The sequence below is a fragment of the Heterocephalus glaber genome, unplaced genomic scaffold (assembly GCF_053883595.1).
Source record: "Heterocephalus glaber isolate CG9 unplaced genomic scaffold, H.glaber_assembly_v1.0 deba00001504, whole genome shotgun sequence".
Lineage (NCBI taxonomy): Eukaryota > Metazoa > Chordata > Mammalia > Rodentia > Bathyergidae > Heterocephalus > Heterocephalus glaber.
In genome coordinates this window covers 70,838,419-70,865,528 of record NW_028258324.1, presented here as the reverse complement: position 1 = coordinate 70,865,528, position 27,110 = coordinate 70,838,419, and the positions used below count along the sequence as shown (strand labels likewise).

General features: G+C 53.8%; 3 protein-coding genes across 16 annotated transcripts in view; 1 reads left to right on the top strand and 2 right to left on the bottom strand.

Moving 5' to 3' along the window:
- Yeats2 (YEATS domain containing 2) overlaps nt 1-9,588 on the top strand; it is an 88,465-nt gene extending 78,877 nt beyond the window's left edge. For all 6 annotated transcript variants that reach the window (XM_087186814.1, XM_087186815.1, XM_087186816.1 and 3 more), the window contains 8 exons: nt 237-339; nt 1,412-1,485; nt 3,092-3,171; nt 3,982-4,183; nt 5,678-5,904; nt 6,622-6,696; nt 7,801-7,874; nt 8,037-9,588. In XM_087186814.1, coding sequence (XP_087042940.1) covers nt 237-339; nt 1,412-1,485; nt 3,092-3,171; nt 3,982-4,183; nt 5,678-5,904; nt 6,622-6,696; nt 7,801-7,874; nt 8,037-8,145 — 944 coding nt within the window. In that variant the 3' untranslated portion in view covers nt 8,146-9,588. The remainder of the gene's footprint in view (nt 1-236; nt 340-1,411; nt 1,486-3,091; nt 3,172-3,981; nt 4,184-5,677; nt 5,905-6,621; nt 6,697-7,800; nt 7,875-8,036) is intronic.
- A 1,110-nt stretch (nt 9,589-10,698) lies between these two features.
- Nucleotides 10,699-18,813, bottom strand: Map6d1 (MAP6 domain containing 1). Of its 3 annotated transcripts, none has more exons than XM_004834913.4 (3): nt 16,641-18,813; nt 12,802-12,919; nt 10,699-12,323 (listed from the first exon to the last, which is right to left on the bottom strand). In XM_004834913.4, exons 1-3 carry the CDS (start codon nt 17,012-17,014, stop codon nt 12,243-12,245), a joined length of 573 nt encoding a protein of 190 aa, XP_004834970.1. In that variant the 5' UTR covers nt 17,015-18,813; the 3' UTR covers nt 10,699-12,242. The 3 variants fall into 3 exon arrangements, 1 of the variants encoding a protein (XP_004834970.1); XR_015441059.1 differs by having other exon boundaries at nt 12,274-12,323; nt 13,074-18,813; XR_015441060.1 differs by lacking the exon at nt 10,699-12,323 and having other exon boundaries at nt 12,799-12,919; nt 14,635-18,813.
- A 172-nt stretch (nt 18,814-18,985) lies between these two features.
- The window catches only part of Parl (presenilin associated rhomboid like), a 40,929-nt gene continuing 32,804 nt past the window's right edge, over nt 18,986-27,110 (bottom strand). For all 7 annotated transcript variants that reach the window (XM_004834911.4, XM_087186821.1, XM_087186818.1 and 4 more), the window contains 3 exons: nt 22,306-22,407; nt 22,129-22,226; nt 18,986-19,218 (listed from right to left, as the gene is read on the bottom strand). In XM_004834911.4, the coding sequence (XP_004834968.4) occupies nt 19,107-19,218; nt 22,129-22,226; nt 22,306-22,407 (312 nt within the window). In that variant the 3' untranslated portion in view covers nt 18,986-19,106. The remainder of the gene's footprint in view (nt 19,219-22,128; nt 22,227-22,305; nt 22,408-27,110) is intronic.

Sequence of the window (27,110 nt, the reverse complement as noted above, 5' to 3'; positions counted from 1 at the left end):
TGGGCAGCAGGTCTCCACAGCATGGGGCGGCCCTTGAAGAAGTATCTAAACATCCATTTTATTGTCCTCGCCTTGTCGTGTGCCTGAAGCTGTTCTTCCCAGATCTGTTCCTCCCTTGTGTGCTGACCTTGTGGTGACAGAAGCCCTCTGGTGCCTGGCTGTTTCCCCACAGCAGCTGGAGGAGCTCCGTGGGCACCAGCCCTGACAGCTCCTCTCTCTGTGTTCCTCCCTTGTAGTGAAGACTGAACCAGAAACCCCCGCGCCAAGCTGCCTCTCAAAGGAGGCCCAGACAGCGGTGAAAACAGAAGAAAGTTCTGAGCTGGGAAACTATGTCATTAAGTAATTATTCCAGTCCTTCCTGAGGGAGTCCTGCTTTGGGCGTTTTGATGGCGATCTTTCAGTCATGCCTGTGACCACTGAGCGTGTGGAATGAGCCCTGCACAGCTTGGAGTCCTTATTTTATGCAGCGATGAACTTAGGGGTGGCCTTTGATTTTAGCTAGCCCTAGGGGCTTCTGGTAGGGTTACAGGGTTCCTGTTGGGCAAGCTACTACTGCTCTTTCTGTCCTCTCTCTGTGGAAGGAAGTGGTGGGGATGGAGTTTCTCCCAAGGAATCCCTCGGTGTGCTCGTGTTTTGTAAGGGGCATCCACATGCTTGCCTGCTCTTACACAGCTGCCTCTTCGTGAGCCATGCACAGGCGTTGCTGCTTCTAGAAGTGCTTCCCAAAGTCCCTGTGGGGGCCAGCCCTGACCAGAAGAGTCTCAGCCTTGTGCAGAAGATAGACATAACCAGTCAGCGTAACTGATGTTAGCGTGGAGACATTCAGGGCTAGCAGCCCTGAAACAGCCGTTATATGGTACAACTTCTCTGATCCAGGGGCAGTCACCTTGAAAAAGATTATATTGCTATTTAATTTTAAAATGCAGATAAAACATCTGTGATATTTGTGAAATTTGCCAAGATCTGTTTACTCTTTTTTTCCTTTTTAAAATTTTTGTTTTTATCAGTACATATTTGCAGGACATGATGATTGTGGGGAGTTGGTGCGTGTGCATCGTACTTCTTATGTTTTGTTTTTTTTGTACCGGGGATTGAACTTGGGTCCTTCCAGTTGTGAGGCAGGTGGTGGAACCACTGAGCTAAATCCCTGGCACACACTTCTTAATTCTTATTTCCCCTCCACCTCCACTCCCTGTTTATTTATACTTGACATTTTCTGTTGAAGCATGGAGCGCTATTCCTTTACAAAGGCTGTCTGTAGCAGGGAAGACACGCACATGTAATGGTTTTATTGTGATACCTACGGAAGGTGGGACTGTGCGTGTAACTGTGCGTGTGTGTCTGTGTGTGTGTGTGTCTGTGTGTCTCTAGACGACTTCCCTACTCACTGCCTTGTTGTCCCCCTTCCCAGGACAGACCATTTGGAGACTTCCCAGCAACTTCTAACAGCAGTGGTAAAGAAGATTCCATTAATCACTGCAAAAAGTAAGACAGTTGTACTGAATATATGGATTTTTTTTAAAGCTGTGAACAGCTTGGAGTATTGAGTCAGCTTAAGTCACTTGGAATTGTAAATTAATACTGGTGTGGTTATTATCTTAGGAGGACTTAGCTAGAGATAGCTCATTTCAGAGGTTTTAGAATTCACAGTATTTTGATCAGTCTTTATTTTCACTTCTTGATGTTGAAGGAACTTTTTACATTTACTTTTGCGTGTAGACCATAAATTGTTATATATGTAATTAAAACTGCATTAGCTTTACTGTTTATTAGTAAGGAAAGTAATGCCTTGGTGTACAGGTTCTGTGTAATACACTATTAGCTGCAGGCCCTGGTGTAATGGTCACCTCCATTTCACAGATGAGAAGACAGGTCAGCGAGGTTAAGGAACTTGCTGAGGTTCACACAGCTGGGTGGGGAGGCAGGATAAAGACCCTTTGTGGCTGTCAGACCACTAATCTCCCTCTGGAACTCAGTTCTTGCTGCGGAAAGGCACAGTTTGCAGGACTCTCAAAAGCAGTCTGTTGCATTCCTGCCCATGTTGTGTGGTTCTGTCTTCACCCCAGCTGTGACGGCACGGACAGCCCTCCTGTGGGCAGGAAGCACCCGAGCACTTAGCGGGAAGGCGCAGAGCAGAGCACACTGTCCTTCCGCTTAGGTCGTGGGAAAACTGAAGCTATAGGCAGGTTCAGAATACCTTGGTTCTCTTTCAACTGGAACAACAAACAAGTTAACTCTTTTTTTGTAAGTTTGAGGGATTGTTTTTGAAGTGCTCAAAATAAACTTTCAGTGTCAGTTTCCTAGCCCAACAAAAATTATTCAGAAATCTGTTTTTTTCATAATTTAGATACAAATCCAAAATAGTAGACATGGAAGGGATGGGGACGTAGCACATTGGTAGGGTGCCTGCCTCATATGCATGAAGCCCTGGTGCAATCCCTAGTAACACACAAAAAAAACACAGGGCACAGTGGCACACACTTTATAATCCTAGCTACTTGCGAGGCTGATGAGGCAGATGGGAGAAGTGCGAGTTCAGCCTGAGCAACATAGTGAGGACCTCCCACGAAGAACTGAGGCCCAGAGAGGTACCTTAGGGCCCAGGGCCACTTCGTGAGTTAATGATAAGGCCAGGGCTCCTACTAGAGTGCCATTTGCTTTTATTTAATATCGTGAGCCAGGCAGGATGGCTCATACCTATAATCTCAGCTCCTCAGGAGGATTATAAGTTCAAGGCCAGCCTGGGCAACTTGGTAAGACTCTCATCTCATAATATAAAAAGGGCTAGAATGTAGATCAGTGGTAGAGCTTCCCTGGGTTCAATCCCCAGTACTAGGGGGTGGGAGGGATAATTTTGTGGCAGTAGATTGTGCCAGAAGAGCTCGTTTCCCAGGGATAGTATTGCTTAGAACACACAGGAATACAGTGCCCGTAGGGAGAAGCCTTCCCATGTTATGCTGCACTTGAACTGGCCTAGTTGTGAACATAGACCCAATAAAGCAGTCTGAAGAAACTCAGCCATGCCCCCAGGAAATGAAATTTGGTCTGAACCCTAACAGCTGACTTGGTGTGTGGGGTTTGTGTGTTCTAGGTGAAGATGCCAGCTGTTTCTCCGCCAAGTCTGTGGAGCAGTATTATGGCTGGAACATTGGGAAAAGGCGAGCCGCGGAGGTAAGGGCTCCCCTGCCTTTCCGATATGTAGGCCACTGCTGACAGCATGCAGGAGAGAGGAGCTGGAACACTGTTCGTTCAGGCTGTTGTGGAACAGCAATCAGATTTACAGTGTGTTCCCTTAGAGTATTTGATGGCAGTTAGCAAAGCTGTACCCCTCAAAGACCTACAGCTAGCCTTTGAAAGGCTGACTTTCCCTGCCCTGGTAGAAACAGCTTTCATATTTTCTAAAAGTTCTTAAAGTAGTACACAAATTAAAGTATTTATTGGGTATTTACAGTGTGGCAGAGGCAGTAGCATTACAAGAAGTGGGAAAGGGGGCCGGGGATTTAGCTCAGTGGTTCCACCGCCTGCTGCACAAGCTCAAGGTCCCAGGTTTGATCCCCGGTACCAAAAAAAAAAAGGGCGGGGGGAAGGGCTGCGAATATAGCGCAGGAGCATAGTGCTTGCCTGGCAGCTGAGGCCCTTGGTTCAATCTCCAGCACCACAAAGTTTTTTAGAAAAAGGAAGCTGGTTGTGCAGAGAGGCGTCTGGGAGGCAGTGTGGTTGGGGTGGGGGAATGACGGGAGCCCAGGTGGGAAGCTTGGATGCCAGACCTCAGAGTTTCTGTTTTGTTTTTTAAGCTTTAGGGAGGCAGTAGAAATTCTTTTTTTTATTTTTCACTCTGGAGAGTAGCACAGTACAGTTTTTTCCTTCGACGAGAATGACTGTAACAAGTTAATGTAGTGATTTTCAGTGGCATGATTCATTTGAACACTCACCTGTTAAGCTGAACAATTTAATTATAGTTCCAAAAAAATTTTTTTTAAGTGGCAAAGAGCAATGACAATGAGAAAAGTCTTACAAGAAATACTGGAGAAGAATACAAGATTTCACCACCTGACTCCCCTTAAGACCAAGCACATCGCACACTGGTGCCGCTGCCATGGCTACACGCCCCCAGACCCCGAGAGCCTGAGGAGCCAGGGGGACTCCATCGAGGATGTGCTGACCCAGATCGACAGTGAGCCAGGTGAGCAGCAGCGTCCGAGGGTCCCGGGTGCCTGGCAGGTGTTGGCGTGGAGGACAAGGGCCTTGGCTAACTCATGCTGTACCCCCCCCACACACACACACAGCCCTGCGGAGCTCCTTGTACCCAAGTGTTTCATATGTGTCGCCAGAGCTGGGGACGGTCGGCTGGAGCTGCCCAGCAGGTGCCTGTGTTCAGGAGCGCTTCTCCAGTGTCGTTTTCCTCCAGAATGAAGTGACGTCCCCTTCCTTTGTGACCTTGGGAACCCCCAATTGACAAGTCTGTCCTGTTTCCCTGAAGATGGGGCCTGTGTCTTATCTGTTACTTTCTCCACACCTAGCTGGGAAGCACACTACCTGGTGTTGGAGGCAAACAAAAATTAAGTGTTTGGGGAGAAGAAGCATTTTGAGTTTTTCCTTCAAGATTATGAAATATGCCTGGAGTCAGGAGGCTGAGGCAAGAGGATTGCAAGTTCGAGGCCAGCCTGGGCAACCAGAGAGCCTATCTCCAAAAAGGGGTGGTGGGCTGGAGTGCAGCTCAGTGGCGAGCACTTGCCTCACAGGCCAGAGTCCCTGCTGCAATTCCTAGCACCAGCACAAGAAAAGAAAAGAGAGGAAGGGTCCTGCCCTGTTCACATAGAGGACAGAAGCTCCGCCTCCCAGTCTAAGGGAACAGGAAGCATGGGCAGGGTCCTTCCTGGACTCTGTAGGGCCCCTTCCCCATGCAGCTTCCTGGGAGCCCTGTGCAGGGTGACCTTTCCCTCTTCTCATCCCCTGCTGCTCTCAGTTCCGAGAAGCCTTCTCTGGCTTCTAGATCTAAGCTCCTGGCCAGGCAGAGACCATATTGGTGACCTCTGTGCGCCACTGTTGTTTGCTGGGCGCAGTATGCTACATACGCTAGGCTTTCTGTTGAGGTGCCTGCCTCATGAGTTAGACCCTAGTCAGTAAAACAGAAGGCCAGAGCCGGATGCCCTGGTGTCACCTCACTAGGTATGGGATCCCATTTCGGACTCACTGGGACCGTCTGGAAAGTGAAGGAGGTGTGGTGGAATTGGCCTCATGCCCTGCTGGGCTTTATCTAAATCCCCATGAAAGACGGCGTGCACTGAAACACCAACAGTGTTACTCTTGAATGGTGAGGACGTGGTGATGGTGATTTCTGTGCTCTGCACTGGGCATTCTAAATTTTCCATGTTTAAAAGATGAAAAAAATTTGGTCATTAATGCCTAGGGTGGAGGACTGGCCTGGTTTTTGTGGCGGAAGTCAGAATTGGGGGCTGTCTGCGTGGGCTTTGATGGCGCTTGTGTGGGTGGCTGTGTGTGTACTTTCCTCCCGTGGAAGTGCTCGATCTCTTCAGGGTGGACACGCAGAACTTCAGGAGTGGGAAGGAAGTCGGCTCCCTTGAGACATGGCCACCTCCCTGGGGCTGTGGGTCTGAGTCGAGAGTGCTCTCCGTGTGTGGCACGGCTGTGACAGGACTGGTCACCTCTCATTTAGAGTGCCCGTCATCCTTCTCCTCCGCGGACAGCCTCTGCCGGAAACTAGAGGACCTGCAGCAGTTTCAGAAAAGAGAACCGGAGAATGAGGAGGAGGTGGACATCCTGAGCCTCTCGGAACCACTAAAGATAAACATCAAAAAGGAGCAGGAAGAGAAACAGGAAGAAATGAAATTGTACCTGCCACCAACTCCCGGCTCTGAGTTCATCGGTGACATCACACAGAAGGTAGGGAGTGGACTTGGCCTGGGGCGGCAAATCAGTCCAGTGCTGGCCTCGCAGCCCTTTGACTCCATTTACACAAACTTTGCTGCTGATGGCAGCGTGTGATTTCCTTCCTCGGCAGCCAGGTGTGCTCTCTGCGCTCCTGTCCTCCCAGGTGGGGCCTCACCAGCTGCAGGCAAAGACGCCTGAACACGAGCAGTTTACTCCTTCCCATGCCCTTTCTCTGTTTGCCTCAGAAGCCCTTTCCCTTCCGAAGCGTGTCACAATATTTCCAAGTTATGCTTCAGCGGGTAATCTTTCCCCGACAGTTTTGTGGCTTCTGAGGGCCTGCTGGTGGTATAGACACAGCCCCACCCCACCCTTATTATACAGGGAGAGGCGTTCATCCTCCCCATGTGAAACTCAGCGGCTTGGTAGCATCGCTGCCTGTGGCTCGGGACCAAAGGGAACGGCACTGTTTGCTCTCACAGTACGAGAGGAAAGATAGGGCGCAGTTTCCAAATACTACTTTACCTCATGCCAGAAGAGCCCTCCGGTGTGATTCTAGCACTTTCAGAGTGTGACCCCGCTGTGAGAACACGGCACACCCCATGAGAGGGGAGACTGGTGCAGAATGGGGAGCCCTTCCCCACCACACTGCTGTGTAGGTGGCAGAGTCTGCCTTCTGGAAGTAGGCTGCTTCAGATGTGGAAACGGAACAGTGACTTTCTTCTCTGCCAGATCGGGATCACCCTGCAGCCTGTGGCGCTGCACCGGAACGTGTACGCATCGGTGGTAGAGGACATGATCCTAAAGGTGCGTGCCTGCTGGCAGCGGCAGCTCGGGCCACTAGGCAGGATGGTCATAGGAGAACCTGGGGGTTTGGGGGCAGGAAGTTGTTTCATTCTGTGGGGCTGCAGGTCAGACCCAGGGTCCTGATTATGCTAGGCAAGCGCTCAGCCACTGAGCTACACTAGCTGTTTTGAGTGAAGGATAAAGACAGAAAAGGAACAGAGATGGCAGGTTTTTATATTTCTCATCTTAACTCAGGATTTATGTTTTCTCTTTTCTTCTGCTTTTTAAATGAACTAAGTCATGTTTCCTCTGAGTTTTGAAGTATTTTCAGGAGTTTCTTGCTAATGTAACTAAAGCTGTTGTTTTGTCGTGGTATTGGGGACTGAACCCAGGGCCTCCCATGTGCTAGGCAAGTGCTCTACACTGAGCTCCATCCCCAGCCCTTTTTGTTTTATTTTGAGACAGGGTCTTGCTAAGTTTCCCAGGCTAAATCAGAACTTGTGATCCTTCTGCCTCAGCCATCCGAGTAGCTGGGATTTTTAGAAATGTGCCACCATGCCTGGCCTTGGGTGCTTTTCAAGAAGCATCCCAGGGTGTGAGGTGGTGTTCTCATTGCTTAGGAGGGGCAGAGACAGCCATGGGTGTCCTCTGCGTGTCACAGCGACAGAGAACCGGCCACTGCTGTGCCCTTCCTGGGCCAGCGGGTGGCAAGGCCACAGCCTCTGTCCCAGCCTGGTTCTAGCTCAGCAGCTCCTTCTTACTGCTTGCTCTTCAACAGCAGCCCCCGCCTTCTGTTTTCCTTAGAAGCAGTGTCTGAGGGCTGGGGATGTAGCTCAGTGGCACTGAACCTCCCTGGCAAGCACAAGGTCCTGAGTTTAGTCTCCAGTACTGAAAGAAAAAAAAAAAAAGAGAGAAACAGTGTCTGAAAGCTACCCCCAAATGCAGCTTCCCAGAATCACATCCTCTGTCATTCGAGTCTGTTACTGGGATCCTTAATTCTTCCCGGAGGACATTCTGATTCTTGGTTTCTGTTATTTCAAAAGTCTGGGCATGGGATGGGGTCAGACGCATGCCTTTTCGCCCTCAAGGAGGGGCCATGTAAGAGTAACGATGTCTTCGTTGTAGGCCACGGAGCAGCTGGTGAGCGATATCCTGAGACAGGCTCTGGCCATCGGGTACCAGACAGCATCTCACAACAGGTACGGTATCTGGTTGGGGTGCACCTGCAGGGGCCACCTAGCCGGTAGCTGCCCATGGCGATGTTTTATATTCAAACCAGTATGAATTTGACAAATTAATTGCTGTCAGACATACTTGAAAGAATTACACCTGATGATAACGCCCTTTGTTTTTTGGACCAGGATTCCCAAAGAAATCACAGTGAGTAACATTCACCAGGCCATTTGCAACATTCCCTTCCTGGATTTCCTCACAAACAAACACATGGGGATCCTGAACGAGGATCAGTGAGCACTGGGACAGTGCCCTCAGAAGCAGGACTCCAGCTCTGTCTGAAGTGGTGACTGCAGTGACTCTCCTGTCCCGAGAGCTTGTTTCTGTGTGCCTTGGGCATCGCGGCCTCTGCCTGAGTGTAGTACCAGAGTGTCCATTCCATATGAAACCTGCTAGGGCAGAAGTCTCGTTTCCTGGTGTGGAAGAGGGTTTAGAGCAGGGCCAGGCCGTGGGGTACCAGGTCCTGCGCTCCTCTCGGAGTGCTCAAGGGGGTGCCTCAGGCCTCATTCCCCAGGAGACAGGTCTGTCAGGCATAAGGCTGCTCCTCCCTGGGCTGGGGTTGCCCTGAAGCCAATCGGGCTTCTCACTCAGTGAGGGACCCCGGTGCGAGAGTCTGCAGTCTGCTCTCAGCCCACACGGAAAGAAGTGACGCCCTGCAGGACCCCACGAAGGCCCGGGAGGCTGCAGAGTGCAGGACTGTTGCTCTGTGGAGCACAGGGGCACAGTGCAGTCAGTGTGGAACCAAGCCAAGGAATGGGCAGGCCTGGACAGAGACCGGAAAAGACCCGACTGAGGGAACCTGAGTGCATCAGGAGTAGACAGCATCCTCACATCCCCGACCTCGGCAAATTCACACCAGCTCTGCATGAGTGCGCTGAGCTGCAGGGGCCGCGTTGCCCCGCCTTACACGCGTGGGTCCCCTGGGCCACATCTGTCCTGTCAGCAGCCCCCGAATCCTGTCCTCCTTTGCTGGGTTTTTCCTCAGGAGGAAAAGTGTTTAAGAGGAACACCTGTGAGTGCCTTAAAGTCAGAGAAAGAACTGCTCAGGATGGGGACGGCTGCCACTGCCCAGAGGCATCCTGAGCAAAACTGCCTCTGGGAGGGCGCAGGTGGGGGAGGGCAGCAGTGCACTGCAGGTATCCAGACTGTCAGGGGACGAGGTCCTGGCCTTCCTGACACGGCCTGCGTTGAGGGCGAAAAACTTCCAGTTAGAAACCTGCTCTTTTCTGCTCAGTGAATGTGAAACCTGTGAGCAGAGGCAGCACCGTAATTCACGTTTCCATGGGCCCCATAGATGTTTGTGGAAAGTAAAGCAGTGGGGTGCAGAGTAAAATCTGCCTTTCTAATTCAGCATCTGAGAGTTGCGAATGCAGGAGAAATCTTTACCATGGGGTGCAGGCCATGGGGGCACCCTGGCCTGATGATGAGCTAGCTGAGCAGCTACGGCTCAGGTACTCTGCGTCTGACCACTTCGAGGGTGCCGGGTGGTCAGTGGGGACAGACGGACGGACTTCAGAAGCCCTGCGGCTCTGAGAGCTGAGGGGACAGACACCTTTGTTTCAGGTATGAGAGCCTACAGACGTTTTCTTTTTGAAAAAGAAATATTAAATGGTTTAACAGCATCCTGTGTTCCCGTATTGTGTAACAAAAGGTCTACAATAAATCTTTTAGCATTTGTGATGGGTTTTCTTGAGTCACAAGCATTGTGTCTAATGAGGTTGCTTATTATATTAGGTCGCAAAGCTCAGGGATGGGGCAGAGGTATAAGGCTCTTATTTGTATTTATTTTTTTAATTTTATTTTTATTTTTTTGGTACCAGGGATCGAATCAGGACCTTGCACTTGCAAGGCAGGCGGCGGAACCACTGAGCTAAGTCCCCGGCCCATTTGTATTTATTTTAAATTAATTCCTCTGCTTCTTTCCAAAAAGAATTTGTAGCCCTTGGGCCGGGGATTTAGCTCAGTGGTTCCGGCACCTGCCTTACAAGCACAAGGACCCAAGTTCAATCCCTGGTACCAAAACAAAAAACAAAAACAAGGCAAGAATTTGTAGCCCTGCAAGATAAAGGACTTGAGTTACATAAAGTCTGAAAAAACGCCTTTTGGAAGACACGTTGACCATGGGCATAAGTTTTTCTGACAGCTTGGAGCATAAATAAGCCCAGCATTTCCTCAAAGCCAAAGCAAAGAGGGAAACAGCTCCTGCTATCCAAACAAAGATGGGTTTTCGTGGGGAGGTAAAGTCGGTCTGTGTGGAGGGCTGAAGGAAGCCGCTCCTGTAAGTCCTTGAGCACCATGTGTGACTGTGCCGTGTGGTGACGGGGCATTTAAAGTGCAGGGTTGTCGGAGGAAGGGCCAAGGGGCAGTGGTCCTTGCAGGAACCCGCTGTGCACAGTCTGAGTGCAGCTTCACGTGGTGGCACAGTGGAGAAGGCCGAGTGGGCTGCAGTGGGGAGATGGCTGCTGTCTGCCTGGGTTTTGAGCAGGAGCCACAGCACAGCGCCGTCAGCCCCTGTGGGAGTGGCCCACCGAGCTCTTGGGCAGCTTCTCCTCCTGCCGGGGGTTGCAGGGCTGCTCTCCCGTACATCTCTGTGTCCCTTAGCCCAGGGGTGGGACCTTGATGTAAGTGACTTTGAGCCCCTCGACTTGTGGAAGGACCTTGAGGGGTTTGTATCTGGGGACCTCGTCCTGCCCACCGCTTGCTGGTGCGGCCACAGTGGTCCCTTGGTTATGGAGTAATGTTCCGTCATGTGCAGCCCTTTGCTCTGGCTAAAATTACAGATCAAACTGCTTTTCCTTTTTAAAAACGTCCTTTAGTGAAATAATACAAAATGCTTATTACATAAAAAGTTTAGCAAGTGTAATAAAACGTGGAAGCAGCCGAGGCCCCATCTCGGAGCTCCTAACCCTGCTCACAGGCTGGCGCAGGCACGCATGTCTTGCACGCTTGAGGCCAACAAGGTGGGAGCAGGCGGTGAGTTGGTTCCCTTCGCACAACCTGAGGCCTGGCCTTGACCTGGAGTGAGCCCAGGGGAGGGGGTGGTGTTGTGGAGCCTCCCAGGGTGTTGGTGCTGCAGAAAGGCGCTGACGAGCCTTGGCCCGGCGGAGGTCAGGCCTGTCGGGCCGGCCAGGAGCCTCATGGGGCCGGAAGACAGGCTTGCTCCATCCCCAAGGACTGCACAAAGCCCGTGCGTCCTTTGTGGCAAAAGAACCTGAAGAATCTGGGGCTTCTGGTGCGGGCGAGGGGCCATGAGTGCAGGGAGAAAGGGTTTACACCCGAAGCAAGCGCCCACTGTGCCCAGCTAGTGACGGAGAAGCAGGGCCTGGGCCCAGCCGTGCCACTCCGTTTCCTCCGGGCTCTTGCGACGCAAAGGACCAGGTGATGGGTTTGGTGATGCCGCCTCCAGTAAGTACCCTGTCGGCTGCAGCGCACAGGGAGAAGGGCCCAGGGTTGCCAAGCCTCCAAGGATACTGGCAGTAACCATGTAAAGTCGCCATTAGAGACAAGATGAAAGAAAAGGTGTGAGAAGACTTTCATATTTGTAATTTAAAGAAAAAGAAATGGAGAGTACATTTTTGCATTTTAGTACACCCTTCCGGTGTGGGGAGGCTGCTATGTAGAGGGCACCGTACTTGTCGCAGGCAGCCTCCCTGGAGGACGGGACACTCAGACGCACGGCCTCCGCCTAGCGCTGGGCGCAGGCTGGGCTCCAGTACTGTGAGGCTGGCGCAGTGGGTCAAAGGCCACCTCCCCGAAGTGCTCCCGGCCTTGGCGGGCACAGTGGTGGTTCCCTTGTTACCCTATGTTAGGGCCAAAGCGGAAACTGGTAATAAAACGGGCTCAGCCACAGAAACTGCTGTGGGGTAAAGGCCAGCCATTCTCAGCACCGTGTTCGTCCCGGGGGAGGTGTGGGAACCCGAGGGTCAGCTGGGCTAGAGAAACATCTTGCCAGTCGGAGCCTCCTGCGCTTGACGCTATTTCTTCTGGAAACCTCGTCCTGGTTCCTTGGCATCTCCATGCGTCACATGCAAATGATGACCTGAGTAGAAGCTGGCATTGCTGTCGCTTTAAGGTTGATAAGAATCGTGCACCCTGGGGAAACCACCCGACAGATCGCGTATTCCTCCACCCAGCTGACTAATCCGCAGGCTCCTCAGCTTTGAAGACTGAAGGACGCTGAGGCTGCTGGAGGCCGAGGAGCTGGGGTGCTGTCCCCCTCCCGCTGCTCCACACCAGGCCGGCAGCCCCAAGGTGTCGCCCTCCTGACAACAGCTCAGCCCCCGTGGCTGTGGCTCCTGAGCCTGCTCCACACCCCGCTGCCCGCCACCCAGCAGTCACACGTTGAGAATCCGGGGAGCGGAAGCCTGAAAGATGGCTGAGGGGTTAGGTGTAAACGTCTTCCTCACCTCGGGGACCTGAAAAACAAAATGGAGGCGACATCAATGGGGCTTCTTGACTGCTTCCAGCTGGCAGCCCCTGGAAGAACACATCCTGCAGGAATTAGGCCAGATGTGACTGTGAAGCCGGGGTGCGCTCAGGAAGCCGGGGGCCTGCCTCCCTCGAGCCTTTCCCCCTTCAGTGCTTGCTGCTTTGGTGGCTTGGTGGCTGTGCCTCATTGGGGTTGAGTCCAGGACCTCGCACACTGGCATGAGCGCTGCCTCTGAGCAGCCCCGGGTCAGTGCTGCACACACGGGAGCGTCACCTGGCTGGGATGGGGCAGGCACCTGCTCACCAGGGAAGCCAGCACTGGGGGGCACCCACCCGGGAGTGACAAGAGCCTTGGTCTGCTGTCAGGGACAACTCGTTTGGCCCTGCTGTCCCTGGCCAGAGTGCCACTTCACACCACTGCTATCTGGCTCCTAACCCTGCCCTGCAGCAGCACTTCCGACTGACCTGGAGGCTGGTCCCTGGGCTGCTGTTCCATCCAGAGCTGTGGGTGGTGACGACTCTGGCTGGCTTTGCCTTTGTGGGTCTTGGGGGCTTCACTCCAGTCCAGGGCTGGAATTCCTGCCTGGAACAGAGAACACAGTGAGCCGGACACAGGGTCAGCAGCGGGGTCTCTGCTCGGCACCCTGGTGCTGCCACCAAGGTACTCCTGCTGCGGCTCCAGATGGCCTGGTGCCCCCTCACACTGGCAGGGAGCCTGTAGCTGCCCCACGCTTCACCTCTGGGGGTGCCACCGGGACTCAGGCTCGCCCTGCCCTGCGCACAGCTGGGAGACATTGTGGTGCTGCAGGTGAGCTCAGGGCAGGGCTCGGTCAGCACCTGGGCTTCATTGGTCTAGAAAACACCAGCACCTGCTGTGTCTCGGGCCTCGTGCTCTCTGGGACTCTGCAGCTGCTCCCTCAGACACCAGGCTTAGGGGGCTCCAGAGCCAGTGACGCTCAGCCACCTCCACACACAGCGGGTGGCCAGTGAGCCACAGGCCTCCAGCAGAGGGTCCCGTAGAGTGAGAAGAAAAGGTAAGGCTCATAGTCACTGTGGCTTTTCACTTGTCTTACTAACTCCTGCAAGAGGGTGGGTTCTGGGGGCTCAGGCACAGTGGGGAGTGGACCTATGAGCTTCCTGCATGGCCGCACAGGGAGGGTGGTCTGTGTGTGGGACACCCGCCCCCTGGAGGGAAGCAATGGCGCTGGCACAGCTGGCTCCTTGTCCTCGAGAGTGGCTTTGTCTTGTGAGATTTCATTCCTCTAAGCAAGTGAGGCCTCTTGTCAGCGGCCCTGGTAAGGTGAGCTCAGGAAAGCAGAGGAGCCCTGTGACCACGAGGGCCCCTGGCCGCGGTGCTGCCCAGTGAGGAGGGCCATCTGGCCAGAGCAGGCCTGCAGGTGCACCAGGCTGCCCCAGGGCCCAGCTTCAGGCCCTGAGGCCAACAAAGGCGCCCTTTGTCACTGACAGTGTGCAGCTGGGTCCTCTCAAGCAGGCAGTGTAGGCAGGGAGGGTGGTGGCTGTCCGTGGTCAGCACTCAGGCCCAGGGTGCCAGGAGAGCTGGACCCGGGCCCTGGCAGGTAATCTCTGTTTCCAAAGCTGCAGGGTTCTGAAGAGCAGCTGCCCAAGCCGTCTGCTGCTCTGTTTTTCCGGGGGAAGCAGGTCCTCCCTGGGGTGTGCCCTTCTGTCTCCAGACTCCCCCTTGGGCATGACCAGAACCCACTGCCCCTGAGGTGGCTGCGGGGGTACCAGGCAGGGCTGGAGCTACCTGCGGAGAAGCCCAGGCAGAGGGCGCCACAGTGGGGACTGAGAAGGGGCATGAGAGATGGAATCACCAGGACCTGGTGACTGCCCTGGAGAGGAGGAAGGTGGCTGAGGGCTCAAGCCCAGCCTGGCTGTGCCCGCCATGTGCCAGCCCTCACCGTGCTCCAAGCACAGTCCAGCATTGTGGCCTCTTCTGGGCCTCAGCCAGACTCTGAGCCAGAGGTGCTGGGCTGCACAGAGAGAACCTGAGCTGGGAGGAGCGAAGGAGCTGGTTAGGCAGAGGGACCCGGCTAGCTGTGGGTAGGACCCCCTGTGCCTATCTGGCCCAAGAAGCCGGGCCAGTCCCACAAGGAACCAGAAGCCAGGCAACACAGGACCTGCTGGGGGCAGAGATAAGGGCCTAGGGCTGCCTGGCACTCAAGGACGCTGGGTCATGAGTGGCCACGCATTGCTCTGCATCTTTGGAGCCCCTGGGTCTGTTCATTTCTTACTGAACTGCTTTAGCAGTTGGCCTAGATCAGTGATAGCGAAGCGAACCTGTTAAGAGCTCTCAGTGGTCAGAAGAGCCCGCTGTGGCACAGGTGCCATAGGTTCACCACCACTGCTGGCCTAGATGACGGACGTCTTGTGGGATGCGTGGCAGGACGGGGCTGCAGGAGTCAGGTCCCAGAGCAGGTGGGGGAACATCCCAGAGGCTGCCTGTGGTGCTGGGGACCAAGTTCAGCGCTGAGCTCTTACCACTCTCCAGAGGACAGGGTCTGAGGCCAGGCTGCACACCTGAAAGCGAGCTCTACCCTGAGTCCCCACTCCCACCTATCCTTTTCCACTGCTGGCTTCAGGACTCAGTTCAGTAAATGGATTCTGCACGCCTGTAATCCCGGAGCTCTGGGATTTATTAAAATTAATGCTCAGAAGTACACCTAGTAACACAGGCTCAGCCTGGGCAACTTACTTAGCAAATCCCTGCTGTAAAATTTTAAAAAGGCTAGGTAGGGACGTAGCAGTGTGAAGGTCATGAGCTCAATCCCTAGCACTACAAAAAACAACCCCAACTGATTCTGAGGCAGATAGCAAGGTTGCGAGCCTACACATTACATCCTGGAGGCAAGACAGACTTGAGCTTCACTCCTCTGGTGTTCAGAGCCAGGTGACCCTGCACCAGGGGCTTGGTTCCTCGGTTCCTCGCCTGTAGAAAGGGGACAGCAGTAACTAAGAGGCCTCGGAATTCATCCACAGGAAGTGCAGAGCCCACATGAGCGGAGACAGGTGCGGCCTATCTTTGCCATCAGCATGGCCGGAGGACCTGGTGGGACTTTCAGAATGTCACTCACTCAGTACCCGCATTAGCCAGCACATCCCCGGCAAGCATGGGACGGTGCTGTCTACTGGAAAGGGATTCTTTCCGGGCCAGGGCTTCCTGCCCTGTGCCAGTGCCTAGAGCCTCAGCGCTGTGCCTGCTGCACACCCGGGCCTCTGCCTTCCCCACCGGGCCCCTCGGGCTGTCGAAGGGCCCCCTGGTCTGCAGACTGTCCTTGTCCCCAGCAAGGGGCTGAGAGCTGGGCTCAGTGTGCCCTGCCACCAGCAGTGCCACTCGGGGGTCAGCAGCGCCACTCGGGTGTCAGCAGCGCAGCTTGAGGTGCTGGTGGGCACCGTAAGGAAGTTGTCCCGCACTGTGCCCCTTGGACACACACGTCTGAGAGCTTCCGTTGCTAGTGAAGCAGGACTTCGGTGTCCCTTCCCATGGTGGTCCCCACACATCAGGACAACATGTTTCCATGCACCTTAGCCCCGAGCTCCCAGCCCACCTTCCAGGAACCCCAAGGGAAATTCCTAGAAGTACGGAAACACCTGCCCCAAATCAGAGATCCCCCAAATATTCCTCGTAGCCAGGATTAGGACATGCAGATGCACATGTAGATGTCGGTACCCGCAGGATAACAGTGCACATTTATTAAAATGAATGCTGCAGAAGTACATCTAGTAACACCATCAAATCCACAGGTGAAAAAAATGTGGACAGTAAGAAACCATGAAGCAGTGTGTATGGGCATATGTACCGAAATGCACATTAAGAATTAGTTTGGGCAGAGCTAAGGGGATGCTGTTACCTGTCATTTCCAATTTTTCTACAGTGATTACAAATCACTTTTGTAATTAGAGGAGAAAGCAGGAAGCCTGGACAGCCTGAGGAGGGAGCCACAAAGCTATCCTCGGCCGGGCACTGGGCAGAGGGAGCTCGCAGCTGGCCTGGGGTAGCAGATGGCAACTCCGGCCAAGGCAGCCCTTTCCCCAGGCTGCCGGAGAGAGGAGCAGCCTGAGCGCAGGAGTGAGCTCCCCGTCAGTGAAGCGGGTGCGCAGTCCGGGCAAGGAACAGTGAAGGGGCACCCCTCCGCGCGCATCAGCCGCTCTCAGGTCATTGGGATCCGGCTCCAGGGGCTCCAGGCGCCCTCTCGCTCCCACCCCCCATTCTCCCGGCTCCGGGTCTCAGTTTCCTGCCACCTCTGGGTCTGGATTCCAAGGGTGCCCTTGCCCCTGCCCGATACCTGTAAGAGGTGGTGGCCGCAGCAGCCGTGTCCGCGTCGCCGATGGGCAGCACGTAGACGCCCCGCGCTGGGGGCGCGGAGGACTTGGCCCTACGGCCGCCCGGCCCCAGCCCGCGCCCCCCATCTCGAGGTCCCGCAGGCGCCGTCTGCACCCCGAAGTCGCACTGGTACTGAGTGAGTGGCAAGGCCCTGGCCGCGTCCCGGGAGCCCGCGGGGTGCGCGTCCCTGCGCGGGGGGGCGCTGCTCGGGCCCGGCTCCTCGCTCTCGAGGTCCGAGTAGCCGTGCAGGGTCAGAGGCACCGCCACGTCGGAGCGGTCCAGCTGGTTCCAGCGCCGCGCCAGGCAGCACAGGCGGCTGATGCAGGGCCACGCCATCTCGGCCCGGCCCGGCCCTGCCCTGCCCGGCACCCGCTCCGCTCCGCTCCGAGCTCTGGCTGCCCTGGCCCCGCCCCGCGCCCGCCCCTCCGCAGCGCCGCCCCGCCTGGGGTGCGGACCCGGGAGCACGAGGCCTCCTGGTGCAAGTGTCCAACTTGAGGAAGGCTTTGTAATCGAAAGCAAAGTTCCCTTCTCTTAGCGCATACATTGGATCTGGCTTCGCTGAGCCCGAGCCCAGAAGGCGACAGCTCCGCGCTGATCGCCCTCCGCCTGCAGCTGGACACAGCTGGTCCCCAGGGCCTCTGCTCAGCCCGCAGACCCCAGGAGGCCGCCTGGGGCCGCCTCTCCGGAGAGCTTGTGTTGCAACCAGCGGCTATTTCTTTCCTACTTCCCTATGCCAGTGAGCTACCAACCTCGTCATTAAGAATTAGCATAGGGGGCCGTGGATTTAGCTCAGTAGTTTTGCCGCCTGTTGGGCAAGTGCAAGGACCCGAGTTCGAGCCCCCGATACCAAAAAAACCAAAAAAAAGCATAAACTCCAAACGACCTCTCGGTGGGTGCTAACGGCTCTAATTCCAAAGACCTCCCCTCCTGTGCAGACGTGGTTACTTCTCCAGGTCACCTTCCAGGCTAAAGAGCAGTTGGTTCCAGGACGGGGTATCAGAAACAACCCCGGGGCCCTCCAGGCCGAGCAGACCCTGGAGGCAGCATCAACTCCGCGTCTGACGCTCGAGGCTGTGCTTGGCAGTACCCTTCCGGTCTGGACCTCGGAGAGGACCGCGGTGCCGCGCTGGCCAGGGTCCACTCGTCTGCCTAGAGTGACTGCACAGTGACACAGCTGCCAGCCCAGCAGCTCAGGGGGAGCCCCGGGCACCAGGACCTCTCGCTCACCGAACTAGGGCAGGGACAGCAGCCTCGGAGCTCAGAAAGCTGACACCGACGGCTCAAGCCAGCGCTCCCACCACCACCGGCTCCCCAGCCCACATCGAGCTGCCTGTCACCAGGCCCCTGGCTCGCTCAGCCTGGCAGGTGAAGTGTGGTGACTCAAATACTCGATCTTGCAGAAAAGCACAACTGTCCTTAGTGAATGCATGCGGTGCCTGGGGTCAGACTCGGGGCCTTTCGCCTGCCGGATGGGCGCTCCACCCTGGAGCTAAGCGGCTTCTGCTCTATTTCCTCACTCAAGGCCGAGGCTGCGGCCTTGGAGACAGGTGGCAGAGCTGGGATGGCACCGGGCAGCAGCGAGGGAGGGAAGCTGGGCCTCGGCGGCCGCCGAGCCGAGCCAGAGTGGCAGAGCTCACCAGGAGGCCCGGGTGGCCACCCAGGAGCTACAGGTGGCTCCCAGGAGATGCCAGGGAGTGACTGGCGTGACTTGGCACACGAGCAGCCGTCTGGAGCGCAGTGCCCACGGGCAGGGGCCGCCGTCCGACAGCGCAGGGTCGGGGACAAGCGAAGCCGCCAACATGACGCTTGGCCAGTGACCGCGGCCATTTGGGGACCCCGAGGGGTGCAGTGGGAGGAACCGAGGCCAGCAGAGAAGCCGCGCTGCGGAGGCCGGGACACTCGCTCGCCAGAGCTCGGACAGCTTGGCGCATCTGGAGGACGCAGTCCTGTCCTGCTCACCAGGGACCCGACCGACAAGGACGAGCCCCAGGGATGGCTACACCCCCGCGCCGAGACTAAGGACTCCCACACGCGGGACCCGGAAAACCAGCTTCCCAGAGCCCCGGGGAGGGCGCGGCGCTGGCGCCTACTTCCGGAAGATGTGCGTCTTCAAACCTAGGGCACAGCTGGTCTCAGGTTCAAGTCCGAATTCATCCAGGGCCTCTTAATCTAGCTACAATTTTAACCTGAAGGCAAAACCTGAAATAGCTTTGAGCATGTGCCTCTCGCCTCCCCCCTTCTCGAAAGGGTCAATGGGCTGGCTGCGGCGCCGCCAGGGGGCGCTGGAGAGAGGCGCACACCACGCCATTTACAAAGGAGCCGGAGAACTTTATTCCCCAGCTCCCACCGTCCGCCTCCCAGAGACGGGGCTGGCGCTGGCGGCAGGGGCTCCGCAGCAGGGTCGGTGCAGCGGCCGACCGCGCCGGCTTCACTCGGAGCCGCCTCCTTTCCTGGGGCCGCGCGTCCTCATCTCGTGCCACATCTTCACGAGCGGCTCCCTGTTCTTCCAGATGAGCTCGTGGCCGTAGGTGACGTACCATCTGCGGAGACAGGCAGCAGCCCACTCAGGCGGCGCGACACAGGCGAGAAGCCCGGCCAGCCGGCCTCGAGCTTCTCACAGCTCGAACGCTACTCTCATTCCCCTTGTGAAAGCAGCTGATCATTTAATGTCAATAAATAGGTTCGCAAACTGGGTGTGGTGGCACAGGCCTGTTAGCCCAGCACCCAGAAGGCTGAGGCAGAAGGATCGCTCGCTGCGAGTTCAAGGCCAGCCTGGGCTACATAGCGAGACCCTGTCTTAAAACCAAAGAAGCTTTTGTTGTCCTACAGCATAGGAGTCGGTGAGTGCTGGGCAGCGTGAGCTTCACGCCCACTCCCAACCGGAAGTGAGCATCATCCTGCCCCTCAGACCCTCACGGGGTTCACCGAGGTCGGACCCCAAGGCAGCCAACTCAAACCCCCGGCTCTCGTCACCAGGCAAGCGAAGAAGTGACTCCAGTGACTCCCACGCCTCCCACCGTTTCCCACCTGGCCACAGTGCTGGGCCCGCTCATCCAAACCTGATGGGCCCTCTCTGACAACAGTTCCAAGCCCCATCCCAGCCTTTTGTTTCTGCTACTAAGGACTGAACCCAGGGCCTTCACAGTGAGCTATGTCCCCAGCCCTTTTGTTTTCTACATTCTGAGATACTGGCGCCCAAAGCTGCCCAGGCTGTGCTTGAAATCATAGTCCTCCTGCCTCAGCCTCCCAGACGGCTGGGATTCCAGGCCGGCTCCCATCTTCCCGTTAAAGAGCTGAGGCGGGGGGCCACGGGCACCCAGAGCTCAGAGCGGTGTAGCCACTCGCTCCAGCTCTGCAGGGAGAAAGCCATGCTCTGACCAGGATGAGCCCCGCGCTGGGGCCAGTCTCCCCGAGTCCACAGGTGAGGATTAGACACCAGACTGAGAAAACGGCTCTGTCTGCCTGAGATTTGTATCAGAACAGCAGCATGAACATTTTTTAAAAGTTCAGAACATCTGTCTTATACAAGGGGCAGCATGTGAATCTGAATATTCACTATAGTTAAAATGTGACTGAAAATACATGGTTACATTAAAATTTTGAAAAATAAAATAATCCATAAATTTACAGAAAGAAAACTTTAAAAATATGGAAATCAAGCTGGGTATGGTGGCTTATGCTGTAAGCCCTGCACTCAGGAAGCTGAGGCAGGAGGACTGCAATTTTGAGGCCAGCACGGGCAATTTTACAAAGCCTTGTCACAAAATAAAAACTAAAAAAGGGCTGGAGATGCAGATCAGGTCGAAGGCCCTGGATTCAATTCCCAGGACTGTGGATGAAAACAAAGCAAATTAATAGGCATGGGAACAAAATTCTTTCTCTGGGCCTAAAGTAATATTCTCCAGTGAATTTAAAACAGAATAAAGACCCTGGCATTCAAAGGGAGTTGTAAAAATCCTTGCAAGAAATGAATCACCTGCCGGGTGTGGTGCTGCACACCTGTAATGCCAGCACTTGGAAGGCTGAGGCAGGAGGATTCTCTCGAATTTGAATACAGCCTGGGCTACACAGTGAATTTAAGATCAGCCTGAACAACAGCAAGACTCTCAAGAAACACAAGAACCTGTCAAGAACTCTTCATTAATAGGAAAGATACTTTCTAAATCTTTGGGCGCACTTACCGACCAGAGCCCAATGGTTTAATCTTACGGTGAGCTGCTCTGAGGACTCACAAACCCAATGTCACTGGAGAGGGGCTCCACTACAAGCGGGAACTCAGTGCCACCCCGGCACAGCCGCCCTCTTTAAGCAGCTCCCTGACCTGCAGGACAGGAGGGGGAGGGCGGGGGCCGGGCACGAGGCCTGAAGGACTTGGTCCCGGCCATAAAGCCAGGGAAACGAGCAGGCCGATACCAACGGGACCTTTACCATCAACAAAACCAGGGCACTTTGACTAAAACAAAAAGCAGTAATTAAAAGCTGTGCATGTTGCGCGCCTATAATCCCAGCACTCTGGGAGGCTAAGGCAGGAGGACCCCAAGTTCAAACCCAGCCTGGGCAACTTAGCATGACCCTGTCTCAAATTTTAAAAAGGGCTGGGGATGTAGCTTGATGCAAAGGCCCTGGGTTCAATCCAGTACCACAAACAAATTTGAGATTAGGTTTCCAGCATTTCTAAATTCACTTTAATGAAAAGATGAACTCAGAATATAAAAGAAATAATGGATGAAAAGGAGTTAAATTAGAAACAGCAAAAAGAAAAAACTGCTCTGCCTTTTAGATCTGAACTTTAAAATGCATTTGATCCCATTGTTTGCAAGATAGAAAAAGCCGTGGTGGAGAGCTCCAGATAAATTTAGAGCTCGGCGCGAACGCCCTTTGAAGTCTGTTCCTCACACCGGAACAGCAGGTTAGTGCGCTCTATTTATACTGCGATGCGCTTCACGCGGGGGACACACGTGCTGTTCTTTAATCACCGCCGAACATTATAAATGGCGTAATGGCATTTAATTCCACCACCTACTGGGCGAGTCAGTGCACTTAGAATAGATTTTACTTTTTCTTTTTTAATTAGAAAACCAGTTTTCCACTGTTGTGAAACAAAGTAAAAACAAAGGGCAAGTGGCAGCAGTTATGCAAAAACAACTACTCGGGCTGGGCGGGCGCCAGCTCGTCAGGCTCAAGGGTCCCGGGATGCTTCCGGCCTACAAAGCCGAGAGCCAGGTGTGCGCGTGGGGTGTGCTGGCCAGAGGGCTGCAGATCGGGGTGACTTCCGCCCTGCTGCCTCAGTCTCCCACCGCGAGGGGGGGGGGGATTACAGCACAAAGAGAGGGGAGGCTGGGGGCTCACGGACAGGGTGGACAGGGCTGGCACGGTCAGGAGGGGCCCACAGCCTGCGGCGCCGCTCCCTCTGCCCCCAGCAGCTCAGCCGTGGCACTCCCCACACTTACATGCCGAAGAGGGCGCCCCCGAGATGCGCCGCGTGATCGAAGAACTTCCAGCCCAGGATCATCCCCGCCGTGTCCAGGGCAATGATGGCTTTCAGGGCCTGGGGGGAGAGCGGAAGTGGCACGACCTGCGCTGGTCCTCCGCCCGGCGCCCCCCGCCCCGCCCCGCCCGGTACTCACGCTGCCCGCCGTGAAGGTGAGCATGGGCAGGAAGATGATGGCGAGCCTCCCGTCCGGGACCCTGGTGCACACGGCGGCCAGCACAGTCATGATGGCACCCGACTGCGAGGAGGAACGAGGGACGAGGCGGGTGAGGACGCCCAGGCCCCCAGTCCTGGGGCGGGCAAGACGAGGGGTCCCCGCGGTGAGCGCTTCATCTATCCGCGAGCGCGATTTTGCCCAGAAAGCCCCCGCGCGTGGGATTTCACTCAGGTATGATGCTTTACCCGGAAACGTCATGGGAAATTTGTATGTGACTTCGTAGCACGAGGTTTTCCTTCCAACCTCAGGGGAAGCCAGGGTGCAGGAAGGGCCGCTCCTCCACCTGCCGGGGGGCCGCCTCCCCCAACCACCGCTGCGCAGCAGAAAACCTACAGCCGAGCACATGGCCTGCGACCCACAGCACAACCGCCGCCCTGGGGAATAATAACTTGTCTTTTCTCACATGCACCTTTTCCTGGTTGCCTAGATAATTTTTGTAATTTACATTGGTAATGGCTGTGTGGTATCTTCTGGAGAAATTATACCAATTTAACCTCAATGTTGGACCTGGAGCCTGGCGCGGCGGCGCACACCTGTAATCCCAGCTCTCGGGAGGCTGAGGCAGGAGGATCATCATAAATTTGAGGCCAGCCTGGGCTACAAGGAGTTCAAGACCAGCTACCACAACAAAAAAGGCATGCTCCCAAGTCCTCTAGATGGTGGAATACTTGAGGAACTGGAGCACAACCCCGCGTTTACATTAAATCTCAGGATAACCCCTGAGCCCCACTGTGCAGCAGACACTGTGCTAGGGGAGGGTGTGAGGGAGAAGCTCCCCTCCTCCTGGAGCTCCCGGCGCGGCAGGAAAGACGGACACGTAGGAGCAACCGCCAGTGGGTCGCAAAGGGGAGGCAGAAGTGGGGTAAGCGCGGAGGAAGAGTTGTGCACAGAAGGGGGACAGAGAGAGAGAGGGTGGCCAGGTAATGGCACTTGGAGCCACCCGAAGACGCGAGAGAGCCGGGGTGCGGAACGGGGGAGCAAACAAGCTCAGAGTACAGACAAACTTAGTTATCTGCCTTTTTTTTTTTTTTTGTACCGGGGATCGAACTCAGGTCCTTGCGCTTGCAAGGCAGGCGGCGGAACCACTGAGCTAAATCCCCAGCTAAACTTGGTTACCTGCTTAAAAAAGAAGAAAACTGTAGAGGGGCACTACAAAATACGCTCCTGCCTTTTTCAAAAGTATCCAAGGTCAGGAAGGACAGAAATTGTCATAGACTGGAGACTACAAAGGCACAACAACTAAATGCGGGGTAGCAGCTTGGAACAAAAAGGACACCCCAGAAACACCGGGAAGGCAAGTGCGGCCCGCAGTGGGGGCTCGGCCCGTTTACGGAAGAGGCTCACCGCTCACGCGCGCAGTGTGGCAGGAGGTGGACGGCGCAACGTCCCCGGACAGGGCAAGAGAACATGAATTTACGTAACCTCAAAGTATCTTCTCAGAATTTACTCAATAATTCCAAAAGAAAAGCTAATTTATAGTAGAGAAGCTGGGCAATACCTTAGTCATTCAACTAAATTCTCCCCGCCAGAAAGGGGCGGAGACCTGACATCCCTCTCATGTGATATCCCACGACGATCGCTTCCATAACGTTCCCACCCAGGACAGCGAACCGGGATCCAGCAGGAAACTGACCAGCCCCCGGCAGCATGAAAAGCAAAGGCTGTGGGGCTGCTGCGCCCTTGAGGAGCCCAGAGACCAACTAACTGCAATACAGGATCAGGGGGAAAGCAGCTGGAAGGGGCACGACTGGGAAAATGGACAGGACTGGAAGATGGGCTGAGATTAAACCGGGGTTAAATTCATCACCAAGTTCACTATGTAACTTGGTAACGACACTGTGTGGTTTGTAAGGATATTTGCGTTCTTAGGAAATACATGCTCAAGTACATAGGACTAAAAGGGCATAATATAAGCAACCTATCTCAAATGGTTCAGAAAAAATAAGCATGGATACGGCGAGGGATGTGGCTCAGTGGCGCCGCGCCTGTGTGTCAAGCACAAGGTCCTGAGTTCGATTCCCAGTGTGGGGGGCATGGATATAAAATAAGTGAAATGTGGCAAAATGTTTAAAATTAGTGAATATTTTGTGGAGTTCTTTTAAATGAAACTGACTTAAATGTAAGACCTAAAATAAAAAACACAGGAGAAAAATCTTTTTTTTTTTTTTTTTTGGTACCGGGGATCGAACTCGGGTCCTTGCACTTGTGCAGCAGGCGATGAAACCACTGAGCTAAATCCCTGGCCCGAGAAAAATCTTTATGACCTTGGTTTAAACAAAAATTTCCTGTCATTAAACACATGACCCATAATTTTTAAATTAAAACTACTACAAATTTAAAACATTCTTTGAAAGATACTGTTAAGAAAAAAACCCAAACTCAATAAAAACTTAAAAAAAAAAAAAATGGGCAGATTTGAAGACACACTTCAAAGATGATATACAGGCAGCAGAAGCACACAAGACGATCAACATCTGTCACTGGGAAAATGAAAATCCCAACCACCTTGTATTGTTAGCATGAGGCCTACTAGACGCTAAAAAGGCCAACTCCACTGAGGAAAGGTCAGAGGAATGAGAACTCTCCTATGCCGCCCGGGGAAAGTACCAGACAGTACCATGAATGGCCACTTGGAAACAGTCTGCACATCCTTAGAAGTTCCACACAGCTGCTCTAAGAGCTCACTGTTCCACTGCTAGGTGTCAAACCAAGAGAAGTGAAAGCATGTGTCCACAGATCTGTCCACAGATGTTCAGCTTTTTAATAATGGCCAGGAAACTGTGAACCACCTAAGTGTTCATCACCATGTGAATACTGTGTATCTGTAGAATGGAGCATTATTCATCAATCTACAGGAAAGTAATTATGTCTCAGACAGACTCTCCCTAAGTTGCCCGGGCTGGCCTCAAACTCCCAATCCTCCCACTTCAGCCTGAGCAGCTGGAATCCAAGACACTCCAGCACTACTACCAGGAATTATCATCATTTTTTTTTGGTACCAGGGATCAGGAATTATTGATATACACGACATGCATGGATCTCAAGACATTTATATGGAGTCAATGAAGCCAGAACCACCACCACCAGGAGTGAGTAACGCCCTACAGCTTCATTTGCAAACCTGGCTATCCTGACAGAGCAGGAAGCTGTTGCTAAAGGGTGGCGCGAGGGCCAGGGAGAAGGGACTACAAAGGGAAGCCAGGAAACTTCTGCAGATAATGAACATGTTTAGGGTCCTGAGGGTGCCACGGTTTTATGGGTGTCTGTCAGAACTTACCAAATTATAAATTTTAAATATGTATCCTTTTTCGAATGTCAATACCTCAGAAACATGAGTTACTTCTTCAGAGTATTTCCTGCAGCTTTGTTTTTTGAGACAGGGTCTCACTATGTAGCTCAGGCTGGCCTCAAATTTGCAATAATCCTCCTGCCTGGGCCTCCCAAGTGCTGGGATTACAAACACACACCACCACGCCCAGCTTCCTGCAACTTTTCTGTAAGTTTTAAATTATTTACAAATTTTATGTTAAAATAAGAGAGATGACTTTTAAAAGCAGCCCTTAGGCCAGGCATTTAGCTCAGTGGGTTCCCCTGCCTGCCTCACAAGCGCAAGGTCCCGAGTTCAATCCCCGGTACAAAAAAATAAAAGCCCTTAGCTAGCCATTGTGGTACCTGAAATCCCAGCCCTCCGGGAGGCTGAAGCAGGACTATGAGTTCAAGCACAACCTGGGCAACTTAGTGAGATCCTGTCTCAAAAAAAACAAAAGAAAAAGTCTGGGGATGTAGCTCAGTGTAAAGGCCCTGTGTTTAGTCCCCAGAGCTGCAACAACAACAAAAGAAACCTTTCTAATTAAAAAGTCCTTACATTTTCATATTTATTTTTTTGTTCATTTTTTTGGTACCGGGGATCAAACTTGGGTCCTTGCACTACATTTTGTCTATAAAACACCATCTACTTTCAATCCAACTTTTTTTCCCCCTTGGTAGTGGTATTGGGAATTGAACCTAGGACCTTTGCACTGAGCTACATCTCCAGCCCTTTTTAAAATTTGGGGGCTGGGTCTTGCTGAGTTGCTTAGGCTGGGCTTGAACTTGCAATCCTCCTGCCTCAGGCTGCCACAGTGATGGGATTACAGGTGTGCACCACTGTGTTCAGCTCAACTGTTTCCTTAATGTCTTCTATGTAAAGGGTTTACTTCAGAATATAGGATTATTTTATGCTCCAGGAATTACTAATACCTTAAAGAAAATTCCTATGAATTCTGGAGAGCTCAGATGTCGGCAGTCCTTAAAGACACAGTTGGCTGCTGGTCATAACAGACAGACCAGCTCATACGCCACACAGAGGATGAGTCAGGGCAACTCCAGGACAGAAGGAAGCATAAACCCCTCTAAAGAACAGAGTCCACGGCTGGGGATTTAGCTCAGTGGTGCTGCCGCCTGCCTCACAAGGTCCCAAGTTTGATCTCTGGTACCAAAAAAAAAAGAACAGAGTCCATGGCCTGATTTTAGGTAAGTGGACTAAGATGACACAGTGCCCAGGCTGAAAAAGTAGAATACGCTGCCAACAATAACCTCAGTTACACACTCACGGGTACAGGCTGGGAGAGGAGGAGTTAGAACCCTGCACCCTGCATTTAGGACCCCCGGCTCCTGTGTTTTCGCCAGGCTGGCTTCTAAGCAATTTCAGCACAGGCCTTCTTCTGCAACCCTAACTCCCCTTC